The 24,886-nt window shown below is 41.8% G+C and overlaps 1 protein-coding gene across 5 annotated transcripts; it reads right to left on the bottom strand.

Annotated features, from left to right (window-relative positions):
• Positions 1 to 1,996: 1,996 nt before the first annotated feature.
• Positions 1,997 to 23,292, bottom strand: kidins220b (kinase D-interacting substrate 220b). Of its 5 annotated transcripts, none has more exons than XM_072684464.1 (29): positions 23,075 to 23,292; positions 20,380 to 20,535; positions 20,142 to 20,240; positions 19,792 to 19,890; positions 18,708 to 18,806; positions 18,485 to 18,583; positions 18,292 to 18,390; positions 17,966 to 18,163; positions 17,752 to 17,850; positions 17,499 to 17,597; positions 17,170 to 17,268; positions 16,891 to 17,068; positions 16,502 to 16,666; positions 15,889 to 16,068; positions 15,505 to 15,670; positions 15,007 to 15,158; positions 14,606 to 14,895; positions 14,328 to 14,468; positions 13,511 to 13,748; positions 13,262 to 13,350; positions 11,949 to 12,093; positions 11,623 to 11,785; positions 10,301 to 10,479; positions 9,470 to 9,693; positions 8,641 to 8,769; positions 5,196 to 5,333; positions 4,990 to 5,088; positions 4,410 to 4,640; positions 1,997 to 4,312 (listed from the first exon to the last, which is right to left on the bottom strand). In XM_072684464.1, exons 2-29 carry the CDS (start codon positions 20,509 to 20,511, stop codon positions 3,137 to 3,139), a joined length of 5,205 nt encoding a protein of 1,734 aa, XP_072540565.1. In that variant the 5' UTR covers positions 20,512 to 20,535; positions 23,075 to 23,292; the 3' UTR covers positions 1,997 to 3,136. The 5 variants fall into 5 exon arrangements, with proteins under 5 accessions (XP_072540565.1, XP_072540547.1, XP_072540556.1 ...); XM_072684446.1 differs by having other exon boundaries at positions 18,485 to 18,586; XM_072684455.1 differs by lacking the exon at positions 23,075 to 23,292 and adding an exon at positions 21,806 to 22,971 and having other exon boundaries at positions 18,485 to 18,586.
• Positions 23,293 to 24,886: the final 1,594 nt, after the last annotated feature.

Below are 24,886 nucleotides of genomic sequence, written 5' to 3' on the forward strand. Positions count from 1 at the left end.
TGTCTTTATACCATAGACCTTTAAAGCAGCATTATGGAGCATTGTTTTTTCTTGCCCATGGGCTTCCCTCTATTTGTGCTTTGAAGGGTCACTGAAAAGGAAAGAATCATGTGGACTGAGGCGGTAGAGTAATATTACTGGATTTTACACAATTATGACTATCAAAGCATTACTCAGTTCTCGCAAGCACTGTCCTGCCCACCTCACCAAGGTTACACAGTGCAGTTTCCGGTGTGCTGAGCCCAGGGCTGAAATGACAGACACGCTATTCTTATTATTACAGGTCAGTGGGGCATCTACATGATTTTGAAGCGGTTATTTTAAGGTAAAATGTTACATAATGCTGCTTTAACTTGGGGGGGGGGGGGGATTGCACTTGTTCTATTTAATCTGTCAGTTGGCCTATACCTTGTAAATCCACTGAAGCCATCCTAGGACCAGCAGAGTGTGGTGACTTCCCTACTCTAACACACTTAAAAAAGTGGCCATTAACTGATGAGCTGAACCAGGTGTGTTTGAACAGGGAAATCACCAAACTGTGCAGGACTCTAGGACCAGAGCTGGCCAACCATGCATTACAGTCAGATGTTCACTGTGGAACTGGAGATGGCTAGAAACAAAACAGCCTATAATTCTCTGTTCAAAGGCCTGAACAAGCCATGGTTCCAGTCAGGAAAATGTGCCAAACATCATTAAAGGAAACCCTGACTGACAGAACTTAATATGGGACTTAATAAAGAACTGTCAAGAATTAATGTTGGTAAGATTTAATATGATGGGAATGCCCAGTCAAGTTAAACCACAGAATAAACCAGGAACCTTATTAATATCTTAATAAAAAAATTAACAAACTTATCCTTTATCCAAATTGATGTCCATTAGTAGGATGTGTTTGCTGCATCACTAAATGTTTTCCCCCTCATGTCCACTGAGTGAACAGTGATCTAAATGTCTAATTTAACTTATATGTATATAATTTAACCCTTCCAGCTTTAGTTACATTTTAACGGGAGTGTAACATTACCCAAGACAGACTTTCTCGATTGGTTTATTTAAAGCAACATTACGTAGCATTTATACCTTCAAATAACAGCTTCAGAATCATGTTCCACTGTCTTGTAAAAGAGAGAATAGCGCCTCTAGTTGCTACTCCAGAAACTGCACTATGCAACTTTACTAAAGGATGACGCATGTGAGAACTGAGTAACTCTGCATAACCCACCCATATTCATGTAAAATCCTGTTATATTACTCTACTGTTTCAGGCCACATGCTTGCCTCACTTTCAGTGACAGTTCTGTGTCTTTCAGCTTGTCCAGAAATGTAGAAAGCATGTCCTTCCGGAGTGGCTTAAAGCTCAAATTCCATTTCCAGACTGTAGGGGGAGACCAGGAGCAAGAAATGCCAATTTTTGCATAATGCTGCTTTAATGTAGGACAAGGTCTAGTGCAATAATTGTGACCTAACTAGTTAAGGGATGTTGCATGTTAGTAATGTTTTCTATAATAAACAAGACAGTTCCATATGGTTCATACAGCATATTCTAGTAGTACTGGAAATTTGCACTATTTAAAGGCACATGCATCAGTGAGGCTTTTCTCTAACTCATGATCAACTGCTGGCAATGTTATGCAACTGTGTGATGGTCCGTTTCTTATTCTGCACTATAGATGTTAAACATAGATTTATTACATAAGAGAATATGCTGCCCAATCCTACTGTGCACACAGTGTACAATTGAATTATTTACTATTCGTGTTCCACACAAAGCCTGTCAAAATCAGTTCTGGTGTTTGATCTAGGCCACTAAGACAATGTGTAACAGCTGTGTTTACAAAGTCATAGGAGGCAATCCCTCTGAACTAAACAACGAAAACTTTTTGAATACATTTATGTATCTAGTTCAATATGCTAATTTACTGTAGTAAATCTGAACCAGCATGAGTGGCCATTGACTTTTCTTCAGGAGAAAAAAAATAATGTCAAGCACAGTACATGTTATTTATCTTGTTTATTTTTCTTCATGTTGCAGACAGGTTTTCATTTTTAGTTTCTTGTCTGAGTCAGGGATCACTGTTTCACAAGTACACAGAAGAGCTAAAGTGACAGCACAGTGCATGCAACTCCTAGTGTTGTTTCAGACATTTACTGCAGTCAGACTCATGCATGTCACTGCTCCACATGCTCACTGTTACTAATCTACTTCAGGATTTCTTAAATCTACAGGTCAGGATCCAAGGTAGGACCCTACATGTGGATGGTGCATCATGAAATGCAAGAACACATAATACTGCACATTATTTAACATAACTTCACTCTTAAAAAAACAAAGATGCTACAAGTGGTTCTTTGCCATAGAATAATCACATTTGGTTCCATAAACAACCATTTTTGCAAAGGAGCTGTGTGTGGGAAGAACCTTTAAACTGGTAAACAACCTTTACACTGGCTTTCTCACACACACATATCTTACTCTTTATTTCTTTATAGAATCAGAAATGGCTTTTGAGAATTGCTTAAAAGAATCCTTTGTGGCACCTTTATATTCTAGAGTGTTGGTCCTCAGAGGATACTTAGTAACTTGGGTCCTGAGTGTAAACGGTTTAAGGAACTCTGCTCAACACCAACAGGGATGCAGACAACATTCAACAGACAAGATTCAACATGGCATGACATTTCACAACTGAGCACTGAGCTAGCAATAGGCATGATGGTTTTACGATGGTTTGAAAGGTGAAACCATGCTTCTTCTAAAAGAGTCAGGTTAAAATAAATAGAGTTATGGTTAAAAAAATAAAAATAAAAAAGTCTTGGATTTAAAAAAAAAAAAAGGAATGGAAGCAGTAATACTGTTAGACGTTGTGTATTTCACATAAGGACAATTACTAAATAAGGAATTGGACTTCATTGGTTGATCAACAAAAGCAGGGGATCCCTTATCACAAATTAAAACGTAGGCAGCACTGCTGGCAGTAAACTACAGTGGGCAAACTACCACTAATTCAACACTGATATACACGGAAGGACCTCACTGAACCACCGGAATGCTGTTTTACGGAGCATGCATCACTTCACATCACAACATCAAACATCTAAAGCTTGAGAGCAGACTCTGTTAAGACCAGGATGCAGGTTCTCACAGAATGCTCTCACGCTCTTCCCCGAAAGTGACCGTATCAGAGGTCACGGCACAGATTTCTGGTGGGTCACCAGGGTTTAGGCCTCTCTTCAGGTGCACCACACGGACGTTCTCGTTGTGTGTGGTGGATGTGGAGGAGGTGTTAATACTGGAACCTGGAGCTACAATCACCTCACTGCCGGTGGTGGTGGTGGAGGTGGTGTTGGCACCATCGCCAGGCTGGCGTGGGCGGTTACCCTGCTGGGCGTTGGTATTGTTGTTGAGGGTGGTGTTGCTGGGGGTGCGATTGAGGTTGTAATTTTTGGAAGAAGGCCAGCTTTCCTCAGGGCTGCTAGCCAAGAGGCTGCACTGATCCTCGGAGCAGATGGACATACGTGCGACCGTTGGGTCCTGGAGGCCACTTAGACTGTTGGGCAGGCCTCTCTTCCGGGCTAGGCTCTCCTCATCTAGCTCAATCAGGTTCGTCCTTTCGGACTGCGAGAGGTCAGCCTCCTCATCCTGCAGGGAGTGGTTGGGCGAGCTTTCGTTAGAGCGGACACCAGAGTCAGACGAGTCTTTTTTGTCCAGCATCCCGTCTGAGAGGTATTCTTTACCCTTAGCCAATGACCGCTCTTCGCTTTCGGTGCGTTTGGGCTCTGGTTTCTTCCCATCCTTCAGCAGAGGGGCGTTGTCAGACTCTTCAGACTCCTCGTCATCACTGGTCAGTTTCTGGTAGCGCAAACCACCTGCAGACTTCAGCTTCAGGTCAGCACTCTGGAAGAGGCCCACTTTCTCTCCAGAGGTCTTTCGTCCAAGCAGGGACTTGGAGGAGCCGTGGTCTATCTTCTCATCTTCCTCACTGATAGGGTCTAAGGTGGCAGCTTCAGCTGCAGCAAAATCAGTTGCATCCACTGCTGGCTTCCCACCACCACGCTTTGAGTAGGACTTGCGCCCATCTTGATCACCTCCATCCTTGTTCTTGTCATCAGAGTTGGAGTGCATAAACTGGCCTGGATGGGGCTGCACAGGCTTCTCCACCCCAGCGACTCCAGCCTCGAGCTGAGCCATTGAGGCAATGTATTCTTGGTAGGCATTTCGGTATTCTGCCTGTTGCTTGTCAGTTAGCTTGCAGATGTCATTGGAGGACTCCTGAGAGTTCAGGCTGGACATACTTGGAGTACGATGAGTAGTGCTCTGCAAGGGGCAACATTTATTGTAATATATTGCTGTTGTTGTTGTTGTTGATCAAGCAATGGAGAGAGGCATCTTCAATAGCTACAAAAATACTCACCATCCATGGTGGGTTGGTATGCCTGGGCTGTTCATCCAGACCCACGTTGCTGAGCTCTTCAAAGCTTAGGTTGAAGTTGTACATTGGTGAGGTTTCTGTATTGGCAGGTGCCCCATGGCCTGAAGCTCCGCGATGCCTGACAGGCTCAACATGGCCCACCATGCTGCTGCCCTGCTCACTGGGAGCCTCCTCATGCAGGACCTGGCTCTCTACATGACGCATATCCATCACCTGCACACAACAGGCCTTCATTAGAACCCTACCTCTCCTGCACCTGCAGCTGGCAACCAGTTCTTGGCACAAAAGCCTCCCATTCTGGGAGCACAAACGGAAAGCTCATCTGGCAGGAGCTGTATCAATTTCCTCATTCCAAAAGCAATTATTATGATTAAATAGCATTACATAAACATTACATGTTAGCAGTGAAACAGGATAAGTTACAGATTTCACACAGCATCAAGATTCTGTCAAGATTCTACAAATTATAAGCATTTGTTTCAGCTTTCAAGCTTGGCACACAACATGGAAGTCATTATCAACTTATCAATTTTTGAGCAAGCAGCTCTACAAACATGCTTACAGTTCCTCTGAAGAGCTGCCAGTCTCCAAAGTTCATGCTCATTTCTTTCTTTAGCTCATCCAGGTTACACTGGGATAGGACTCTTCCATTGACATTGGCCTGGTGAAAAAGTTGCAAAAGGGGATTTAGAGCAGTGAAACGCTCTCCTCTTTTTTTCTAAACGACTCGCATAGATGCACACAAACCCCCAAACACACAAGCCTTACCTTCTTGATGGTGGCAGTGTACTGGGCCAACATGGCCTGGTCGATTCCATCAATCACTTTAAGGCGCTCACACACCATATCTGTGTTCATGGAGCTGAGCAGCACAGATGGGGTGCCTGACACCACAGAAGCAGTGCCCTAACACAGACAACACACAGACCCAGAGAAAACAATCACTTCATGTGCATTATTACCACAAGCACATTTATTACAAGATTTCTGTGATCCTCAGACAGAAGTAACAGAAGCAAATGGGGTAAGAATTTAAATTCCATGCTGGTTGTTAGTACAGAGTCAATCTATCTACAGGGTAGGAGAATACCTTGAATTGAAAATTCAATGAAGAGAAAGGGTCAAAAGGAAATGAAGCAGTGTAGAAAAAGGTATGTTTTAGAGTGACTGAGTCAATGAGTTTAAAGCAGCTACAGCAAAATTAAATCCCACTACACTACGATGTCTACATTTATACCAAATATACCAATATACTGTGATACTAGCAGTACCACTATTAGCAGTAACTGGAGCGGCCCCTTTATAGATAATTAAACTCTTAACAGTATCAGTAACACATCAATCACATATCAGACATATCAGTAAAGTAGCAGCAGTTAGGCATGTTACTTGGTATCTTACATCAAGTAGACTTAGTATGTTATTTCCATTAAGCAAAACCTAACACAGCTTTACCCAAAACCTAACCCTAATCCAGATCCTAACCTCTAAAAACCTCTAAACCAAAGGCCAATCCTAACACTCATCCAGGCCTTATTCCTAACCTTAACCTCAACCTCACCCAAAACCTAATCCTGACCCTCACCTTGGTACCTTAATTTGACCTAATCCAGTAAAGCTCCAGTTTCAGACTGGTGTCAGCAGCAGGTCTACAACAGCTGGCTGAAATGGTCTTTATTAGACCTGGCAGATGACCAGTGATGTCTCAGGTGAACATCTACAGATCTGAACTCGGAATCTCCAAATAAAGTGAAAAACAGATGAATTAAGAAGAAGTCTTCAGTAAAAGTCTCTTAATAATCTACTGAATGTTCAGATGATGCTACCTGATTGATATGTTGTCTAATGACTGTTTATTTCATCTACAAAGGACCATTCCCAATAATAATGTTTACAATAGTGTGTAAGATAACACAAATTATCACACACTATCAGGTTTGCAGGTTTTACTTAAATATAATCTGATACCACAATACCAGAACATATGGAAAGTATTATAATATCAATACCAGCCAGCATTAAACGCAGCAAAACAAAAGCTGCCAATATGTTAGTACTAAAATAGCACATCTACCCAATTAATTATAATCACATCTAAGATACTGTAATCTATTTTACCACATAAAAAGAATGCTTCAACATTCTTATAATTAAAGTCACATGCTCTACACTATGTGAACCATGTTCTTCTATAGGAAACTGGAGCACAGCCCAGAACCTACACTCTTGAAATACTCCATCTTTCCTGGCAAAACACTCCAAAAGTTAGGTATTTGGGTTATGCAGCACAATAGCTTACAATTTCAATTGCTTCATTTTAACAGGCATCATTGAAACAGCCTCCTGAGGACTTCAGAGTAGCAGGATAGTGTTGGGGTGAAATTGAATGATATCTCGAGAGAAGATACCAATTAGGAAGTTCTTTCTGGTAAGCCAGAGGAAAGAATGTGTGAGGGGAAGGAGTACTATTGTCAGGGAGAAACTGTAACGTGTATTTATCTGAAAGCATTACAACCAAGTGTTGTAATGTAAAACAGACTTCTTTAACTTTACTCCAGTTTACATTTATCTTCAGCACCCTGGTTCCTCCTTCCCCACCGTGACCATGTCAGCTACTACTGTTCCCACAGAGCATGCTGGGATGTTACCGTTCGGTGCTCATGGAGAGGGCGTATGTGAAAAGGAGCATAATAGAGAGAAGTTTGAAAGAGCTTTTTTGAGGAAGGGCAGCATGAACAGGGCAGAACAGCAGCAGTGCTTAAGCCGAGTCTAGAGCGATTCAGTACCTGCTTCTTTTTCAAAGACGCTACTTTAAACTGCGCAAAGAGAGAGAGAGAAGGAGAGGAGGGAAGAGACAGAGGGGGTGGAGAACGTGAGGGAACCATATACAGGCTTTGTCCACCACAGAAGAGAAAAAGTGTTTCAAGGGAAAAGGTAAGTCTTTTGCTTCTCTACCACTAAGGGCTCCGGTGAGCTTTGGACAGCTGGTCGTTGACGTCACTGGCTGTGTGAATGTGTGTGTGTGTGTGTGTGTGTGTGTGTGTGTGTGTGTGTGTGTGTGTGTGTGTGTGTCTACGAACAAACTGTAGGTACTTAACTGTCCTTTCTTTCTCTCTCTCACACACACATACACACATACATACATGGCAGATGAGCTTAACAGTATTTGATAACACCAGTGTTACTAACAGGGATGCATGGATATGGGAATTTATCAACATGAGGATGATACACTATATAGACAAAAGTTTTGGGACACACTAAATTACTAAATTCAGGTGTTTTCCCATTGCCAGTTCAGGAGTCCTATTTTCACAAGTGTATAAAATCAAGCACCTAGCCATGCAGTCTGCCTTTACACACAGTGAAAGAATAGGTGGTTCTAAAGAGCTCACTGAATTCCAGCGTGGTTCAGTAATAGGACACCACTGCTGTCTTACCTCCTAGATATTCCACCATCAACTGTGAGTGGCAGTAATGAAAAGTGGAAGCATTTAGCAACCACAGCAACTCAGCCAGAAAGGGGCAGATCACATTAAGTTACAGAGTTGGGTTTTAAGTGCTGATTAGCATTGCGCATAAAAGTCTCCAACGCTCTGATTCCATAAATACAGGGTCCCAAACCTGATGTTAGAGCTGCAAAGGGGGACGGGAAGTCATAAAAGCTCCTGTAGGCATAATGTGTAGGTGTCCCAATACTTTTGTCCACATAGTGTATTTGCTATGTAAACATCTGCTGATGTCAATACATTACCATTTATAAAACAAACAAAATGGTACTAAATCCTGGATAACCTGGATAAGCAATATGGGGAGGGTTATTTATAGAGGGTTACAAATGCAGTACAATTAAAATGAAAGTAGTAACACAGTATCCTAGCATCACCTAAAAATTCTGCTCTTCTGGAGTTAAACATATCATTACATACTGCTTTGAAGTATCGGTCAAATCTAAAGATCTGCCAATATTTATCTGGCCAGTGATATGATTCAGATATCACTGTGCATCCCTAGACATTAGTTTGTATATAATAAAAGCAAAACCAGAGTTAACAATTTATGGCATTTCATAGACATGTCCTGAAGCAGCGAAAGAGCAAGCTGTGAACAAAACAGCACTTCTGTGAGTTAAAGAGTCAGATGAAATACATGAAAATTACACTATTAGAGCCAGTCTAGAGCTGAGGCACTACGTCTAGTGTCCAGTACTTACGATTCCAGCGTTAGGGTCCCTGGGATAGCCTGCTTTAATGAGTGGGCGTGGAGGTGCGGGGGCATGGGCGGGAAGGGAGCTGCCGGTGTACTGCCGCGGCAGCAGGTAAACATGGTGGGGGAAATAAGGCTGGGAGATGGAAGTTTGGGAGAAGGAAACAAATATAACAAATGAAAATGAAACACAAAACTTGCAAAATACAAACTGATAACAACAAGATGTTTTCAGACTGGGATGTAGGCACACACACACGCACGTTAATTAAAGTCACATGCTGTGGCCTGCACACACCCACACCTCACGCACACTTCTGTGATGTGTTGAAATTCACTTTGTACAGACAGAAACTTAAAAGGCTTAAAAAAAATTGAAATCATAAAAAGAAATCTGATCATGACAAATCATCAGGGAGTTGATAAATGGAAGAAACAAAAAACGTTCCAGACAAGAGGAAAAGTGGAAAGTATATTTGATGTTGGAGCTGGAATTCTTTAAAGAGCGTACTCGTCCACAAGATGTCCCTCATCCATTATATGAGCAGACCATGGATGGTAAAGTTTTTCAAGTCTGAGTACAACCACAACAGATCTAACTTCATACAGAAGTACCTTCAAAAAAACATCAAAGAGTCCTGTCTGGATCAGTCATACTTCCACATTAATCTGCGATCAATCAGAGTTGGTGGAAACCTGAGCTTTGCTTGCTGCTCCAACTCTACAAACTTATGAAAATGTAACCATACGAATGCTGGCTCTAGCCCTTCCCTTTGTGAGTGCAGAAACCAGCAGATACATATAAGAAGCAGCCCTTGTTTTTTGAGGCAACTCACTCTGTTGTAGAAAGGGTGCTGGGGGCCTGCCATGCCACTATAGTAGGCGCTGTGAGGCTGAGGGGACATGCCAGGCGGGTTGTATGGCCCGTTGTAAGAGGCAGTGGGTGAGCAGGCCGAGGACTGGCTGTACATGGAAGTGGGGCGGGGAGCAGCTTCATGCAATGGCAGTGTGGGATAGGTGACCCCACCCATATTCATCTGCTCACGAGCAGCACGCACATCTGAAAAAGACATGGAGCAAAACAGCTGTAGTTCAGTACTGTGGCTTTTTATTGATTAGCTAACAGAAGCTGAGAAGGTGCATCACAGTGGATAACACTGTTTTCCCTGTGACAAAATAGGGTTTGATTCCCCGGCCAGACTCTTTACAGTAAGAGTGCTTTGGCAAGACTTCTAACGCTACATTCACCTGCTTGTGTAACATGATTCAAGTGTAAGTCGCTCTGGACAAGAGAGTCAGCCGAATGCCATAAACCTAAAATGAGAGCTGCCGAATTCCACATCTGTGTAGGTGAATTCACAATGCGTGGCTGTTTTGCGCAGGTGTTTGCTTAAAGGTCTGCCAAAATATTTGAATGTAAATGTTAACATGTGCACTAAGCAGCAGTGCTGCATTTACCAAAACAGAGTGTAGAGAAAAAGAAGAAATGCTCAAGTACTGTTTAGCTGTGTAGTAAACAGAATGGATAAACCCCTTAACTTCTCCCCTTAACTTCTCCATAATATATATATATATATATATATATATATATATATATATATATATATATATATATTTTTTTTTTTTTTTTTTTTTTTTTTTTTTTTTTTTTTGCGCAGGTTCCTTACCTGCTATGATCTCTCTAAGCTTGGGGTCCAGGTTGACTGTACAGGGGAGGAAGGTGCGGATGTCTCGGGCAGCCAGCACTGGAGTTCGGGAGGACAGGAACACTTCAAAGCTTCGTACATCTCCATCTATCTCCAACAGGGGCTCCACATCTTTAGTGGTGGGAATGTTCTTGGAAATTCTGCCACACAAAATGAGAATGAACAGAAATATTATTTAAGGACAGAGAAAACAATCTTAGTCAAACTGAAGCTTCTAGGAACTTCTCAGTTCATATGGAACTACTGAAATGGAGACTTTCTTTAAACAATGCAGGCCTTTGTGTGGTTGACCAAGGAGGTAACCTCTGCACACTCTGTGGCAAATTATGTGGAGTCTCCAAATAAAACACTGACTTGATGGTTTTATTGAAAATGAAAATGATGCATATATATATCTGAAGTGAAATATTCTTGCTTCATTTTTTGTTATGAAATTGTGAGGAGTATGGAGATAGCCAGTGTCAACACAATAATACTTTAGAAGCCAAACCGCATATTTTTTTTTTTACAGACGCAACATTCCAAGTTTTAGTTCATGAAGACCTAGGGACCTAGGCAAACTCATTTGAGGTAACAGCCACATTGCATGCAATCTAATGTCAAGAGGGTCAGAACGTTATTCACGGAAAAATCCCAGCACTGGGTCCAATTCTTCAGAAAAGAAACATAAAGATCTTAGTTTGCTTATGGAAAATTAAACATCATTAGCACATTTTGGTCAAAGTGTACATGTTAACAGCAGCTAACTGACTAACAAATGACAGCTTTGACCGACTAACCGACCCACCAAAAGACAAAATGACAGCTTTGACTGACTGACAGACTGAGGTAGAAACAGTGCTTAACTTGCACTGGCTCCCTCTGGAGAACATCAGGGTCCATCTTAGCAGTAAAAAATACAGTAACTGACCTTTATTAGATTTCACACAGTGAAACAGTTACTCAAACTGTAACCAAATGTACAAACATTAGTTTGTGTTTTACTGTATGTTTGACATCCCAGTTCATTAGAGAACACTAAAATGCAATATTTGGGTTTATATCCTGTAGATGACTTAATCACTTAAAAAAATCAAGAAATCATTAACATATATATAAAACAAATTAATTTTTTTTTTTTTTTTTTTTTAAAGAACCAAAAGCCAGCCTGTTCTCTAAGGTGGTAAGATATTTCTGATATGCATAGCCTACGCATAGCAAGAGTATGAGACCTTTTTTCACTGAATAAAGAGGAGGGGGTTAGTTGTTAAATACCACAGTAAGTACAACTTCAGGTTCTGCACCTTTCATAGATTGTTTTAAGTGTGGCCTGGTCAGGTATTCCATCAGTCTCCTCTAGGTAAAGGATGAGCCAGGATGTGCGGTAAGGCCATTGCTCTGTCAAATTGATCCAGGATGCCAGTCGGTCCCAGTTGAAACTAATCTGATTGGCCCTCAGTAATCGTCCTGCGCAAAGTAGAGCACAATTAGGAGCACTGCAGTGGTTTAGGGTTTAAAAAAAAAATAAATAAATAAAAACCACACACACACACACACACACACACACACACACACACACACACACACACACACACACACACACACACACATATCAGGTGGTAGTTTTTACCTGTGACAGACACAATGTTGAGCAGTCTCCTCATGGTCTGAGGGCTGATGTCACTGAACCAGTCCTCAGTGACCAGCAGCTTGGTCAGGTCAAAAGACATTTGACGTGTGACTGACCTCTGCATCTGTCGACGTCGGTATGTGTCCTGAGGGACACAAACAACAACAACAAAAAAATCATGTAACCCCAGCTTCAAGAATAATGTTCACATTCAAAACAAAATCACACATTCATAGAAGGTATCCATCACATGGTTGGAGGCTAAAACAAGGGAGGGTTACATTTTTATCTGCATTATAATCATTATAATATAAAAAAAATCAAATTCTGGAAAAAAAAACTACTATAGTAATATTATAAGACCTAACACATCATGTGGTGGGACATATTATTGGATTAGCTTCATTGGATTACAGTGAATGTTATAGTGAAAAGACATTATTGTATTACAGGTTAGGTTAAAAATGACCTATAGTACAATAGAGGAGACTATTAAATTTGACTTTGAAAGTTGGCTTCTTAGCAGAAATAGTGACTGCAAAAATCTGATCAAATGACCTTCACATGACTATGTTAAGTGCCAGAGAAGCATGTAGGTTTTTTTTTTTTTTCTTTTCATTTTCCTAATTTAAATTTACCCTAACCAGGTGCAGAGCAGTTCCAGTGGTGTCCATGATTCAGCTGTCCATGCAGGACAGGTCTTGGAGAATAAAAGGATAAACCAAAGAGAAGTTGAGATGTGAGAGCTTTTGGGTCTGGTCATGAGCATTATGACTTTAGTTGTGTTACATGGGGTCTTGATCATGTAGCAAGCTAACTATGCTTTAATCTCACTTTGCTGTTGTCTTAGTTAGGGGGGGTCTTTACATACACAGTAACATATAACGTTGAGACATCAGATAAGGGGTGGATGGTCTGCCTTGCTGCCATTTTGGGTTAAGTACAGTCTAATTCAGTTTAGATAATCATTAGAGATGCATTAATTAGTGTTTAGCTGAAACTCTTTAAACATCTTAAAGATGTACTACTGTTTGCTAGCAGTCTATTGCCTACTGCATATCATTCATTGTCCCTCATTCCTTTATGTGTAAATATTATCTTTTTGCATTGCACGGCAACACTTTCCTTGTTGTAACCAGGAATGTATTATATACCATTGCTTTACATAAAGCATTGACAAAACATGATACTGTTGTCTGCGTCCGGCATCACATCCATGTTACATCCCTACTACCCCTAGATACTTCTGATGGGAACCTAACACTACCCCATTGGCGTCGCTGTGCCAAGGAGGACACCCTTGATGAGCTTACCCTGCGGTTAAGTGCAGTCTTACTGCCCAATTTAGCCGCTTCACTCAGACTATGCTGGGACAGCTTCCTGTCCAGCTCCTCATGCCAACCTGCAGGTACAGAATAAAGATCTAATTTAAGGAGGAGACAATTGGAACACATACAAAAAGAAATTACAGTTCCACTCACAACAATTTCTATCTCTTGTAAAATCCTGTCATAAGTATGCTCTTTTAGTCTAGAAGAGTCTATCAAGATAATACTACTGACCCTCTGAGTTGCCAGTGTCTCCATTAGCAGGAGCTGGCGCACACATCTTCTTGGCACTGCTAAGGCCTCGGCTGTTGAGGAAGACGGGCAGGTGCACAATGTTGCGCATGTAGTCATGGCCATTGATGTTGGAATCGCGTAGCACACTGTTCAGGTTCTGGTTGATGGCCTTAATGATGATGTGAGGGTCACTGGCAAAGATGGAGATGAAGGGGCCTTTAGAGAAGAGCACCCTCACCTGGAGATGAAGAAAATACATATAGAGTGACTCAGCTTTATTCATTAGTGCCAGGGGAGGAAGGCGCAGCAGTAGAACAGTAAATGCTGGTGTGACAAAGATTCATGACAGATTTAAACACAGCATGGACACTATATTCTCAGCCTCACCTGAAAACATCATTAAATATAAGTTAATTTATGAATTCCACAACAAATACAGAAGGGAACATGCACATAGATTGTTTTGATGCCTGCAAAGTGCAACAAAAAGCATATTTAAAAACAACTAAAACAAAAATAATATACACATTTAAATAGCTCATATTACAGTCAATTTTGCTGACATTAATATGCTTTTATACCTCCTATAACAACTAATATATTAATTGATTTGTTTTTATGTGAGAAGATCTGGTCCTGCAGAGACCCCTGCTGACTGTTGTAAGTGCTAGAGTAGTGGTTCTCAATCTTTGTGCTAAAGTACTACTATCTCCTCCTTTCAACAGGACCTAACAAACTAATGACCTACAACATACAGGCCAGTGGTACTCTAGGGTTTCAAGGATTGAAGACCCCCATGTTAGACAACTGTTCTTACCGTATCCAGCATCTGTAGAACTTTGTCCTGCTCACAGGAATCCAGGCCATCAATGATGACCACTAGACGTGTCTGATTCTGAGTGAAGCCATCAATGGTCTTTGCCATCTTTGCCATTAGTTCCACTTCACTCTTGAGTACCTACAGAAGAACAAAAAGACATATATTAATGTCAGACCAAAGACTGACACGGGTAATGCATGCAAGTTGGAATAACTTCTTCATAAAAAGACAAATATGCATATGCAATGTTTTCATGTGTGGTGACAAGGTCCAACCTTCATGAAGCCTTCACTCTTGAGTTTGTGCATCTTGTTAGCAGCACTGTGTAGCCTTTTCCTCTGAGAATTTAACACAGAGTCCGTCACTTGCCACCAAGTTCGGCAGTTCAGCAGCAGAGCTAGGCCCACAACGCTGGCCATGGCAACCAGTACTGCGTTTACTGTCTGGTTCTCACGATCCACCTTGAAGACGGCCAGCAAGGCCATGCCTGTGATCAGGCAGCCCAAGATGAAGATGAAAATGACGAAGGATGGGATACAGCAGGTCTTCTTCCATTTCTTTTTACCTGAGGTTAGACGCAATCATGACATTAATGCAATGATCAGATGCAATGTTTATGGTCCTTTCAGAAAACAAGAACAACTGATTCGGAAATCTCCAGGAAGAGACCTCTAACCTTGGGTGTCCTCGGTCTTAAAGACCCTGAAGAGTCTGGAGGCCATAAAACCAAACTCCCTTTCACAGGCATCTGAGAGAGTGGCAATCATTTCAGCCATGGAGGTCTCACCACCCACACTGGAGAGTCTGTTATAATCTGTGAATAGGAACCTGAAAACATAAAGCAGTAAAAAATAAATCATTCTGTTAAGTCACATGGTCACTCATTTCTTCCATTTCATCATATAGATCATATATAGGCCTGGAATAAATGAGCAGGTTCTAGTTCTGCCAATTCAGACTTTGGTAGAAATTGAAATTGGTACTCTAAGTTGCCCATGTTTCTGTGTTATGTAAAACCTCTCTATTGTGTAATGGGAACATCTTTGGGAGGAAATAAACCTGACTAGAGAGACTGACTAGAGACACAAGCAGTGTTGCTTTAAAGAACCTCTTTTAGGCATTTATGTCACACAGGTCTTCTGTATAAAAATAATCACACAAAAAAAGTAGTTACCTGACAGGCAGTGCGCGTGTGGTCTGCTCGGGTAGCTCTGGTGGGTTAACAAACATAAGTTTCAGCAGTAGCTCAAGGTAGCCAATGTGGCGGGCGAGCCGGGTGCTTAGAACCCAGGCCCAGTTCCAGCTCTCACCCTCACGTCTGCTCCCAAAGTACACAACAACTGAGAGAAAAGGGGAAAAAAAGGGAAGAAAATAAAAGAGAGATTTGCATTATTTACAGAAGCTTCATAAACCATTATAATACCAGCCTTATACCACATACCATGTAAGGGAAAAGTCAAGCATAAGTGTTACATGATACTATACTGCCCTCTAGAGCAATAAATTTGCAATTACTTCTCAACAGAAAAACACAAAGATATTAAATGTAAATGTTTACCAAAGAATACGTAGAGCAGAGCCAGAAGGCTGAGGGAGACAGCAATAGCCAGTTTGGGGTCCACAGTGAAGCCAAGCAGCAAAGCCACTGAGCCACAAAGCATAAGAGACAGGAACACCACCAGCCAAGAGAACTGGAACAGAGGCTCAATCTGTTGCCCTGCAAACGTCTTCATCTCATCTTGATGAGCAAGAAAAGCACAACATTAGCATGTTAAATTTTATCATGAGCAAAACTTTTACTTGGGGTTGATAAATTATACCATTGTTGTCCAAAATAAATAAAAACCTTAATAAGTAATAGATATGAATGAGTGTTTCTATTGTTACATTCTTCTCTGAAATGTTAACTGTTAACATAAAAACTGTTGTTAGAGAAAAAAAAAAATGATAAAAAAAGATGTTTTGACCAAGGGTGTTTAAACCCTTTTTATGCCACTGTATGATAAAGTAAGGAAATAAACAGTAATTATGCTTTAGAATGTGCAGTAGTGTGTTCTCTGTAGAAGACATGCGTGTATTTTCACTTTATAAATTATGTGACTTGACCAAGAAAATTTCCATTTAACTTTTATGAGTTCTGTATAAAACTTGCATTGTTCATTAGCACTCACCCTCCAGTTTCTTGAGCAGGAAGGACTTTCCACTGCCCCACTGGGCATACAGGCCCACACAGATGGGTGGCTGCATGGTGGGCTCACTCAGGATGTCTGCCAGGGCACTACTATACAAGTCATATCCCAGCATGTCCCCGTCAGACTCAGTGGGGGACAGATGTCCTGAGAATGACAACATACAGAGGAGTTGAGGGGAAAAAGAAAACACAAAGAAATAAAAACTCTCCAGACAAGATGCTCAAGAGCAAAAAGAACTGAACAATATAAAACAAATGTGTGTGGCCTTTAGTTCCAACAGACCCTTCCAAAATCTGCCTAGAAGATGTCACTACAAGGCTCAACAACAAAAACGGTCAATGCAAAGAATACAGATGACCATAACTCACTGGCTCCAAAGATCTGAGTGAGGATGCTCTTCTGGTGGCTGCAATCAATGTTGTATGGTGTCTCTCCAGCCTTATTGGGCCTGTAGAGCAGGCGCCCGTCTTTAGGGTTGCGGAGGAGAAGCTCAGCCAGCCTGCGGCTCCGCCCACGTATGGCAATATGGAGAGGTGTGTCCCCTTTCTATCAAGGAGAAGAAGGTTCAAATTAGATAATGTCACCAAACACACATTTGGAGTCATTTACATTATATGTATAAACATATAGAACTTAGAAAATCTTACCTTATCCACAGCAGACACCTTTGCTCCTTTGTCCAGGAGTAGTTCCACTATTTCAATGTTTCTCATCTTGGTTGCTTTGATTAGGGGAGTCTCAGAATCCTAATAAATATAGGTAAATTATTACACATTAAACGCACACACACACACACACACACACACACGTAATATATATATATATATATATATATATATATATATATATATATATATATATATATATATATATATATATATATACATATACACATATACATACACACACACACACACACAGCACTATTAACAGTTCAAAATGATTGCATGAGAGGCTGGATCTTGTCCTCATGTACCTTAGTTGTGGTCTCTGTGTCCGGGTTACACTGTAGGATGTCTCTGACCATGGTTGCATTACCCTTCTCCACTGCCCAGTACAGAGCTGTTTTATTGTCCTGGTACAAATAAACAGAGAGTTCAGTCATCAGTGTGTTCTTTAACTTTACCATATGTGACCTCCTATGTGCGGATATGCAGAAATATATGATACATTCTAAGTTACACCTAAATATAACTATTTTTATGACGAGTGGGATGAAATTTTATTACCTGGCCTCTGATGTCGATGTCAGCATACTTATGCAAAAGGGCTCTCACGATCTCAACATGGCCACCCCTGACAGCTCCAATCAGTACTGTGTCACCACTCTAAAAGTTTAACACCAACAAAACACATACTTGCATATAAAAGCTTCCAACATAATGAAAATCTCCTGCTTAAATACTGAAAAAAAGCATGCTCAGATACTGATTTAGGGCTTACCCTGTCTGGGATATTGACATAGGTGCCTGCATCCAGCAGGTCCTGTACAATCTCAGTATAGCCCTCCTTAGCTGCTATCATTAGTGCTGTGTTGCCATCCTTATCGGTCATGTTCACATTTGGGTTCCTCTTTAGAAGTTCCTTCACAACTTCAGTGTAGCCGCCTTTCACAGCCACAATCAGAGCAGTCATGGAGTTCTGAGCACAAGATAACAGGACATCAGGCCAATGAAAAAAAAGCAACGCCGATCACGAAATCAAGCACATGTGGTAAGATGTTAAATACACCAGCAAAAGTAAGTCCTGCATGGATGTAGCACACTTACTGCCCCCTCCTGGTCAACATCAGCTCCATTTTCCAGCAAGTGCATAACACAGTCATAGTGTCCCTTCCTTGCAGCCCAGATCAGTGGGGTGGTGCCATACTGGGGGGAACATAGGCCTAGGTCAGTTACATGATCTATACTAACACTTACTAAACCAGGTGCATGTGTTCTAGTTCAAAAGCTGTAAGCTCACCTTGTCAGAGCAGTTGACTTTGGCTTCATGCTTCAGCAAGAGCTTGACGATTTCAGCATGACCTCTGCCAGCAGCCCAGATGATGGGGTATACACTGTACTGCTAAAGAAAAGTACCCGATGAAGGACAGTCGGTACAGACATGGGACTATGAGCTCATTACAGAGAGTTTAACAGAGCCTTGCACCGCCTTACATACGCTAAAGATCGTTTCTCTACTTTACCTGTCCTGTTGTGTTGGGGTTGGCTCCATTCTCCAAGAGAACCTTTGTAACCTCCACTCGGCCTTTATATGCAGCCCACATTAGAGCAGTCCAGCCCCCCTGCACAATACAAACACACAAATTTAATGCAAGATCAAATGTGGTCTTGATTGTAAACCAATTAATTCTCATAACTAACAGTATAAAACCACGGCACTGCAAACTAAAATAGCCTTTATTAAGGATTTTATCTGTTTAATGACACTGTAGATATGAAAACACCCTGAAACAATGTAATGAAGTTATGTAGGGATCAAATAAAAGACAGTGTTTCAATGCCTAGAATGAAAAAAAATGTTTTATGTTGTTATATAGTCAATTGTTTACATTTGTTTACATTTATGAGGGAGAGACATGGTACTAATATATTGTACTGAAAGTTAATTGAGAGTAAATTAACACAGGCTTTGCGGTTGTATGTAATTTTGTTGTGGCTGAATACATCCCCAGCAGATATTTCTATTCTTTAACATGCATGTTGAATCCACGCTGATGTCCAAACTTCTAATGTTGAACCTAAGCTGGCCTCATACTCCGGGTGATGCTACATCACCTGGGTACACAGAACCACTGGTGCAAAATAACCCTTCTTGAAGGATGTCTGTTAGTGAATCAGTGTCACACAAAAAAAAGGTTTTCACAACAACTCATCGCTAACACCATTACGAGAGCCTATTTGAAAATTAGCTACCTTAAACAATCTATTCAAAATAATTAATCGAGCGCATTAAATGATCCAAATCTCTGAGAAGACAAAGAAAATTACCACTGCAATTAAGACATGATTGCTAAAAACTAAAGCAAAATGGATTTATCAAGGGTTTATTCCCCCTATTTGAGTCTATCTACTACTCCAGACTCCTACCAAATAAGAGATATCGGGGCTTGTTTTTAAACCATATCCAGTTCAACACTGATATTTTCTGGTAATCAGGTGACACTGCAGAACTAAACAGATCTGGTGTCAGGACTAAAGCTGCTACATTAAGAAATTACTGTTTTTTTAATGTGCACAAATTGCCTTGATCTTTAATCAACGTCTCACCATGTCTCTGTGCTCAATGTAAGCACTGCTGTCCAGCAGCTCTTTCACTACCTCCACATGTCCCTCCTTTGCTGCTGAGATCAAAGCGGACCAGCAGTCCTGTGGGAGTAGAGCAGACAGACTGGTTACCATGGAAACTGCAAAATGATTGGCCTCTGTCTCTATGGAAACAGTGGTGGATAGTGTGGAGTGGATGTGCTGAAAACAAAGCTTCAAGGTGTGCCTGTTTTTCCCTTATGGATGGCATATCTATTACAATGGACAGCTGTCCAGTGGAGGTGACCTTTATTGGGATCTACATATGGGGCATGTGTGATGCTTTTAAAACCACAGTGTGAACATTCTCTCACCACATCGTCCAGGTTGACATTGGCACCTCTCCTGATGAGCTCTTGGACTATCTCCAGACTGCCCTGTTCTGCAGCCAACATCAGAGGAGTCTGACCATTCTGAGTAAAAGAGAGATAGAGAGATAGATATTATATAAGACATGATATGGTAGGCATAATTAGATGTGTTTAGAATTAAAGAAGCCAGACTTGCAACTGCAATCAGATATGATCTACTTAAAGATGCATATTCACTTACATCACTGCGACCATCCACCTCTTTGAACTTATCGAGGTGTGTTTTGAGGGCGGACAGGTTCTCCTCCTCCACATAGCTGAAGAGGTTTTGGATGGCCATAGTGGTCATCTTTATAGAGGTGGTGGTGTCCATGATTGCTCTTCAGCCCTGGGCACCCTGAGGAGATATACATCACATTTGGGAACACTTTGAGTATATAGACATGTATTGCTCTTATCGCCTATCTGCACATGTCCACATTATCTAGTGGGAAGTGGAATATGAAAACAACAGCAGCTACAGCAAAAAAAAACAAAAAAACAACAACAACAACAACAAAAAAAAACTCTGCACAAATCCATAAGCATACTGTTTTCCTGCTTGAGTGACAGTTGGCATTCGACCACCTGGTCCCCAGCGTGCCATTTGAAATGTCAGGAGGAAAGCGTCTGGCTTAACGCCAGACAGAGATAACCCAAGAACAGCCCAGTGTTCTCAGTGCCCATATGAGATAACAGTATGTCTGCTTCTCTCCGCCTTCACCAGCCATCTGTTATAACGAGCCATTTCCCTTCTGCAGCATAGCTAACTCTCCAAAACACACACTTCCCAGCCAGGACGGTGCTTTGCGTAAGACTGAGGAAACTGATAGCAAAAGCAAAACAAATAAGCCTAAATAACAGGCTCTATTTGTAGAGGGAACAATGGACAGCCTTACATTAGGTGGATTCACTGCGTCACCAAAATGCAATGAGCCCTTGCTTGTAGGGTGCTGCAATATGGTGTTTCACTAGTGTACTGCAAAAGCCTGACTGCTTTCAATAAAGACATCAAACACTAATAACACAAACAAGAGGTTTTCAACCAAATTCTTACTCCAGTTTTGGCTCTGCCTAAATGTGTCCATTTTTTGGTTAATAGCTCTGCCACAGAACAAAGAAATTTCTTTCCAGTCTCATGTTTGTGAAGACAACTGCCCGGCAGGCGTGGTCCAGACCAACCAGATCCCAGACAATTCCCCAGAAACCAATACATTAGCAGATTACACTACATTAAATAATACCCATAACAGTCTGAATAGAGCAGTAAATGAATAGCTGATATGCTTCACGCCATAAAAAACACACAGAGGAGCGTGAACTGAAAACAGGTAAACAAGCTACGTGGTTAATCACCCCTCACACTCCAAACAACAGCCCTCCTTAAGTGAAAAACACACACACACACACATCTTCATCCACGGATGACCTTCAGATTTAGGCTTAAGCTTAAAATGACTGTTACTGCATGTGGTTTGACACGCTGTATATACATAATGCTCAGATCTGGCACAAACAACACTTGAGCTTGGAACAACAGGCTGATTCAAGAGACAGGCAACAGAGCCCTTTTCTCACTGATGAAGGAAACCTCACTTACTCTTACCACACGAAATCTGACACCTTACCTTACTTTTCTTCGCGTACACGTGGGGGACACTGTGGCTTTTTTCCTGAACACCTATGCAGGCTCCTACTGTGGGTACTGCTCCTACGGAATGTGCATCATGTGTTATTCATGGCCACTCGGACTGGCTAATGCGGAGATGCCGCCAGCATATTTCGAGGCCACCGTTTCAGATCTTTAGTCGAAACCGTAAAAAGAAACGTGCTTGAAATTTAACAACAACCCAAAACCACGGTGTTCGTGAAGATTTCCCTCTGTCCTGTCACTACAGCCAAATGGAGGGGAGAAGAAGGGTCTAGGCTTAGCTACTGTCCTTCATATCTCGCTAGATACAACCGCACCACACCACAGCGAATTCCTCAGCTGTAGCCTAGAATATAAACACCAGGGAATTTGAGAGATCCTATACAGCAAAGCATCCTGTCGTACAGCTCATAGGCACACACACACACAAATGGCCAGGCTTAATAAGAGAGTACTGGCAGCTGTTTATATTTAGATAGCTAGCTAGGTCAGGTAGCTAGCTTCAAAAATGGGGAACGGTGTGAGGAGAGGATGAAGGAGGCTGTGTCAGACTGCAGCGAGTACAGTGAAACAGACACAAGCCAACATAAATACACTTAAAATGCTACAGAATTGTGAAAATTTCATGTAGATAATGTGATATGTACAAATGTGGTTATCTTACCACCGTTTAACAATGTCTCAGTATTAAAAAGAGCTGGTAGTGCTAGCCAGCGCTAGCTCAATAAATAAATAACGACCGTCTGCCGTACACCCAGTTATGCTCAACCATCAGAATTCAGATATTCAGCAACGTCAGGTCGTATCCCAACTCCTAAATATAACGACAAAATGGACAGCAAACAATCTCCGATTGTAAATAGCTAGCTAAATGCCACAGCTAAGAAGGATTTGTTCACACAAGGTCGACATGTCAGTAACTAGGCTGGCATCGCCGCTCGCTCGATGACTGACTGGTTGCTAACTAGGTTAGCTAGCGCTAGCTAGCTAGCCGAAAAGACACCGGCTACGCTCCGGTACAAACGGCTTCCTTTATTCTCCTCTTCTTCTTCAACACGAACGCCCAACCACGCAGACCCAAAACTAGAAACGACCCCTTACTAAATACTGCTCATACCGTGTCTTCGCCACACGGGTAAAGGATAGCGCCAAGGACTCTTTGATCCCCGTCTCCGCCGATGGGCTGTCAATCAAACCGCATCAACGCTGAAAACAGCCGCCCTGTTTACAGCATTCTCAAACCTACCTTAGGAGAGAGAAATGTCGTGGATGGTTCGTTTCGAGGGAGGGTTAGTATGCTTTTCTGTTGTCTCCTATCGTGCCCCCAGTGTTTGTCTACTCCCCATCTTCAACAACAGCCATTTTGGAGGAGCTACACGGAGCCACAGCTTCTTCTTCTTCTTCCCAGCCAAGGCCGAGCGTGACGTCAGTGGAGCCGCGGAAAACAATGCAGACTGAAAACAGTGTGAGCGCTCACTGAATAACACACACAGAGAGAGAGAGAGAGAGAGAGAGAGAGAGAGAGAGAGAGAGAGAGAGAGAGAGAGAGAGAGAGAGAGAGAGAGAGAGAGAGAGAGAGAGAGAGACTATTCTGCACCTAATAGCTGTGTAGTCCCCCACAGTAATGTCTGCTAAACCACATACATAGGTTTGCACAGTACCTCAGATCATCCTCAAGGTACAGATACTTCAGTCAGCAAGTCTACACCCTCAAAGCTGCCTGAACCCACCTAAAATAAAGTAAATACACCCCTACAGCAGTGGCTTCCCCACAGAACTGCAGCCTAAAGGCTTCATACAATCAGCGCCTGTTGGAGGTTGGAATCCAGTTTGTGAGAGGAAAATAGTCAACTTTTGACAACAGCATGTAAGCGTGCTGTAATTGAATAGTTACACCTCACACCTTTTAAAGTTTCACACCTTTTAAAACCCAGAGTGCATAAAAAAGAGAAGAAAACAAACCTCACAGATTTTGTCAAAGCAGTCACATTATACATAGCCTATGTGTGTGTGTGTGTGTGTACATAAAAAACGATATCCTACAAGCTCTGGATAGGTTGGAAAATGAATAACTGGTACGTAAACCCACAACTCAAGAGGAAAAAAGAGAAGCCAACACAGATGCAGTTCCACCACTGCTGAAGTTTTTAAAAATTATTTTATTTTTATTTTTTTTTGGAACGGCACCTACCTGAGGACAGGCTTGGCCTGAAGGTTAGAGAAGCGGCCTTCTGACCGGAAGGTGGTCAGTTCGATGCCCAGAATGAACAGGATGCAACTGAAGTGCCTGTGAGCAAGGCACCCAAACCCCACCAGCTCCCTGGGTGGCACAGCTAGAGCTGCCCACTTCACAGATGGGTTAAATGCAGAGGGTACATTCCTGTGTGTGCACACTGGCGATAGAGTGCTTCTTCCTTCCTTGAGCCATTATTTCAAAGATGAAACAATAGGTTGTGTTTAGCATACAGTTTTCACGAGTGCTAATCGCCTCCTTCTTTGTGATCCAAAAATGAAATGTTGAAGTGTGAACAGCAGCAGTCACAAACGCAGGAGTTCTAATTTCAGCATAAAAGAGAAACTAGATGTTCTTGACTGAAATGGACTGAAGTCATTCGAAATTAGCCCTAGCGAAAAGGCCATGGGGCATGACTACTTATGGTCACCCTTTCTTACATACTTGTTAGTCAGACAGATTCATTGTGAGCGTCTCGTTAATGTTTTATGGTATTGTTTGTCAGCAAGTGGAATTTGCGCACCTGCACTGCCCTCCCAGTTGGCACAAAGTGCAAGGTTTATGGCTGAGTGTAAAGGGCAGATGTTAAGCTGCTTCACTGTAACAATACTGCTCTGATAAGTATTTTGGGCCTCCCCCAGATTTAACCATGATAGTTAGGAAACCCCTAGTTACCTCTCAAGACTAGTGGCTACGCATTTCTTTACTCTTAACACATGGAGCATTCATGTCAGCAGCTCCGGGACAGTGACTCAGCATCAGGAACACAGTGTATTGTACTGTAAGATGAACAGACCAGAGATCAGTGTGTTTCAAGCAAATGCT

Source organism: Salminus brasiliensis, chromosome 1, assembly GCF_030463535.1.
Source record: "Salminus brasiliensis chromosome 1, fSalBra1.hap2, whole genome shotgun sequence".
NCBI lineage: Eukaryota > Metazoa > Chordata > Actinopteri > Characiformes > Bryconidae > Salminus > Salminus brasiliensis.

Bases quoted from the DNA above. Each gene is read 5' to 3' on its own strand.
- kidins220b (XM_072684446.1), bottom strand. From the start codon at position 20,511: ATGGACACCACCACCTCTATAAAGATGACCACTATGGCCATCCAAAAC. The intron at 17,851-17,965 runs GTAAGCCCTAAA...TTAAACTTTTAG, and splicing joins ATGTCAATATCCCAGACAGG to AGTGGTGACACAGTACTGAT. The intron at 9,694-10,300 runs GTAAGGAACCTG...TGTCTTTTTCAG, and splicing joins GCTTAGAGAGATCATAGCAG to ATGTGCGTGCTGCTCGTGAG.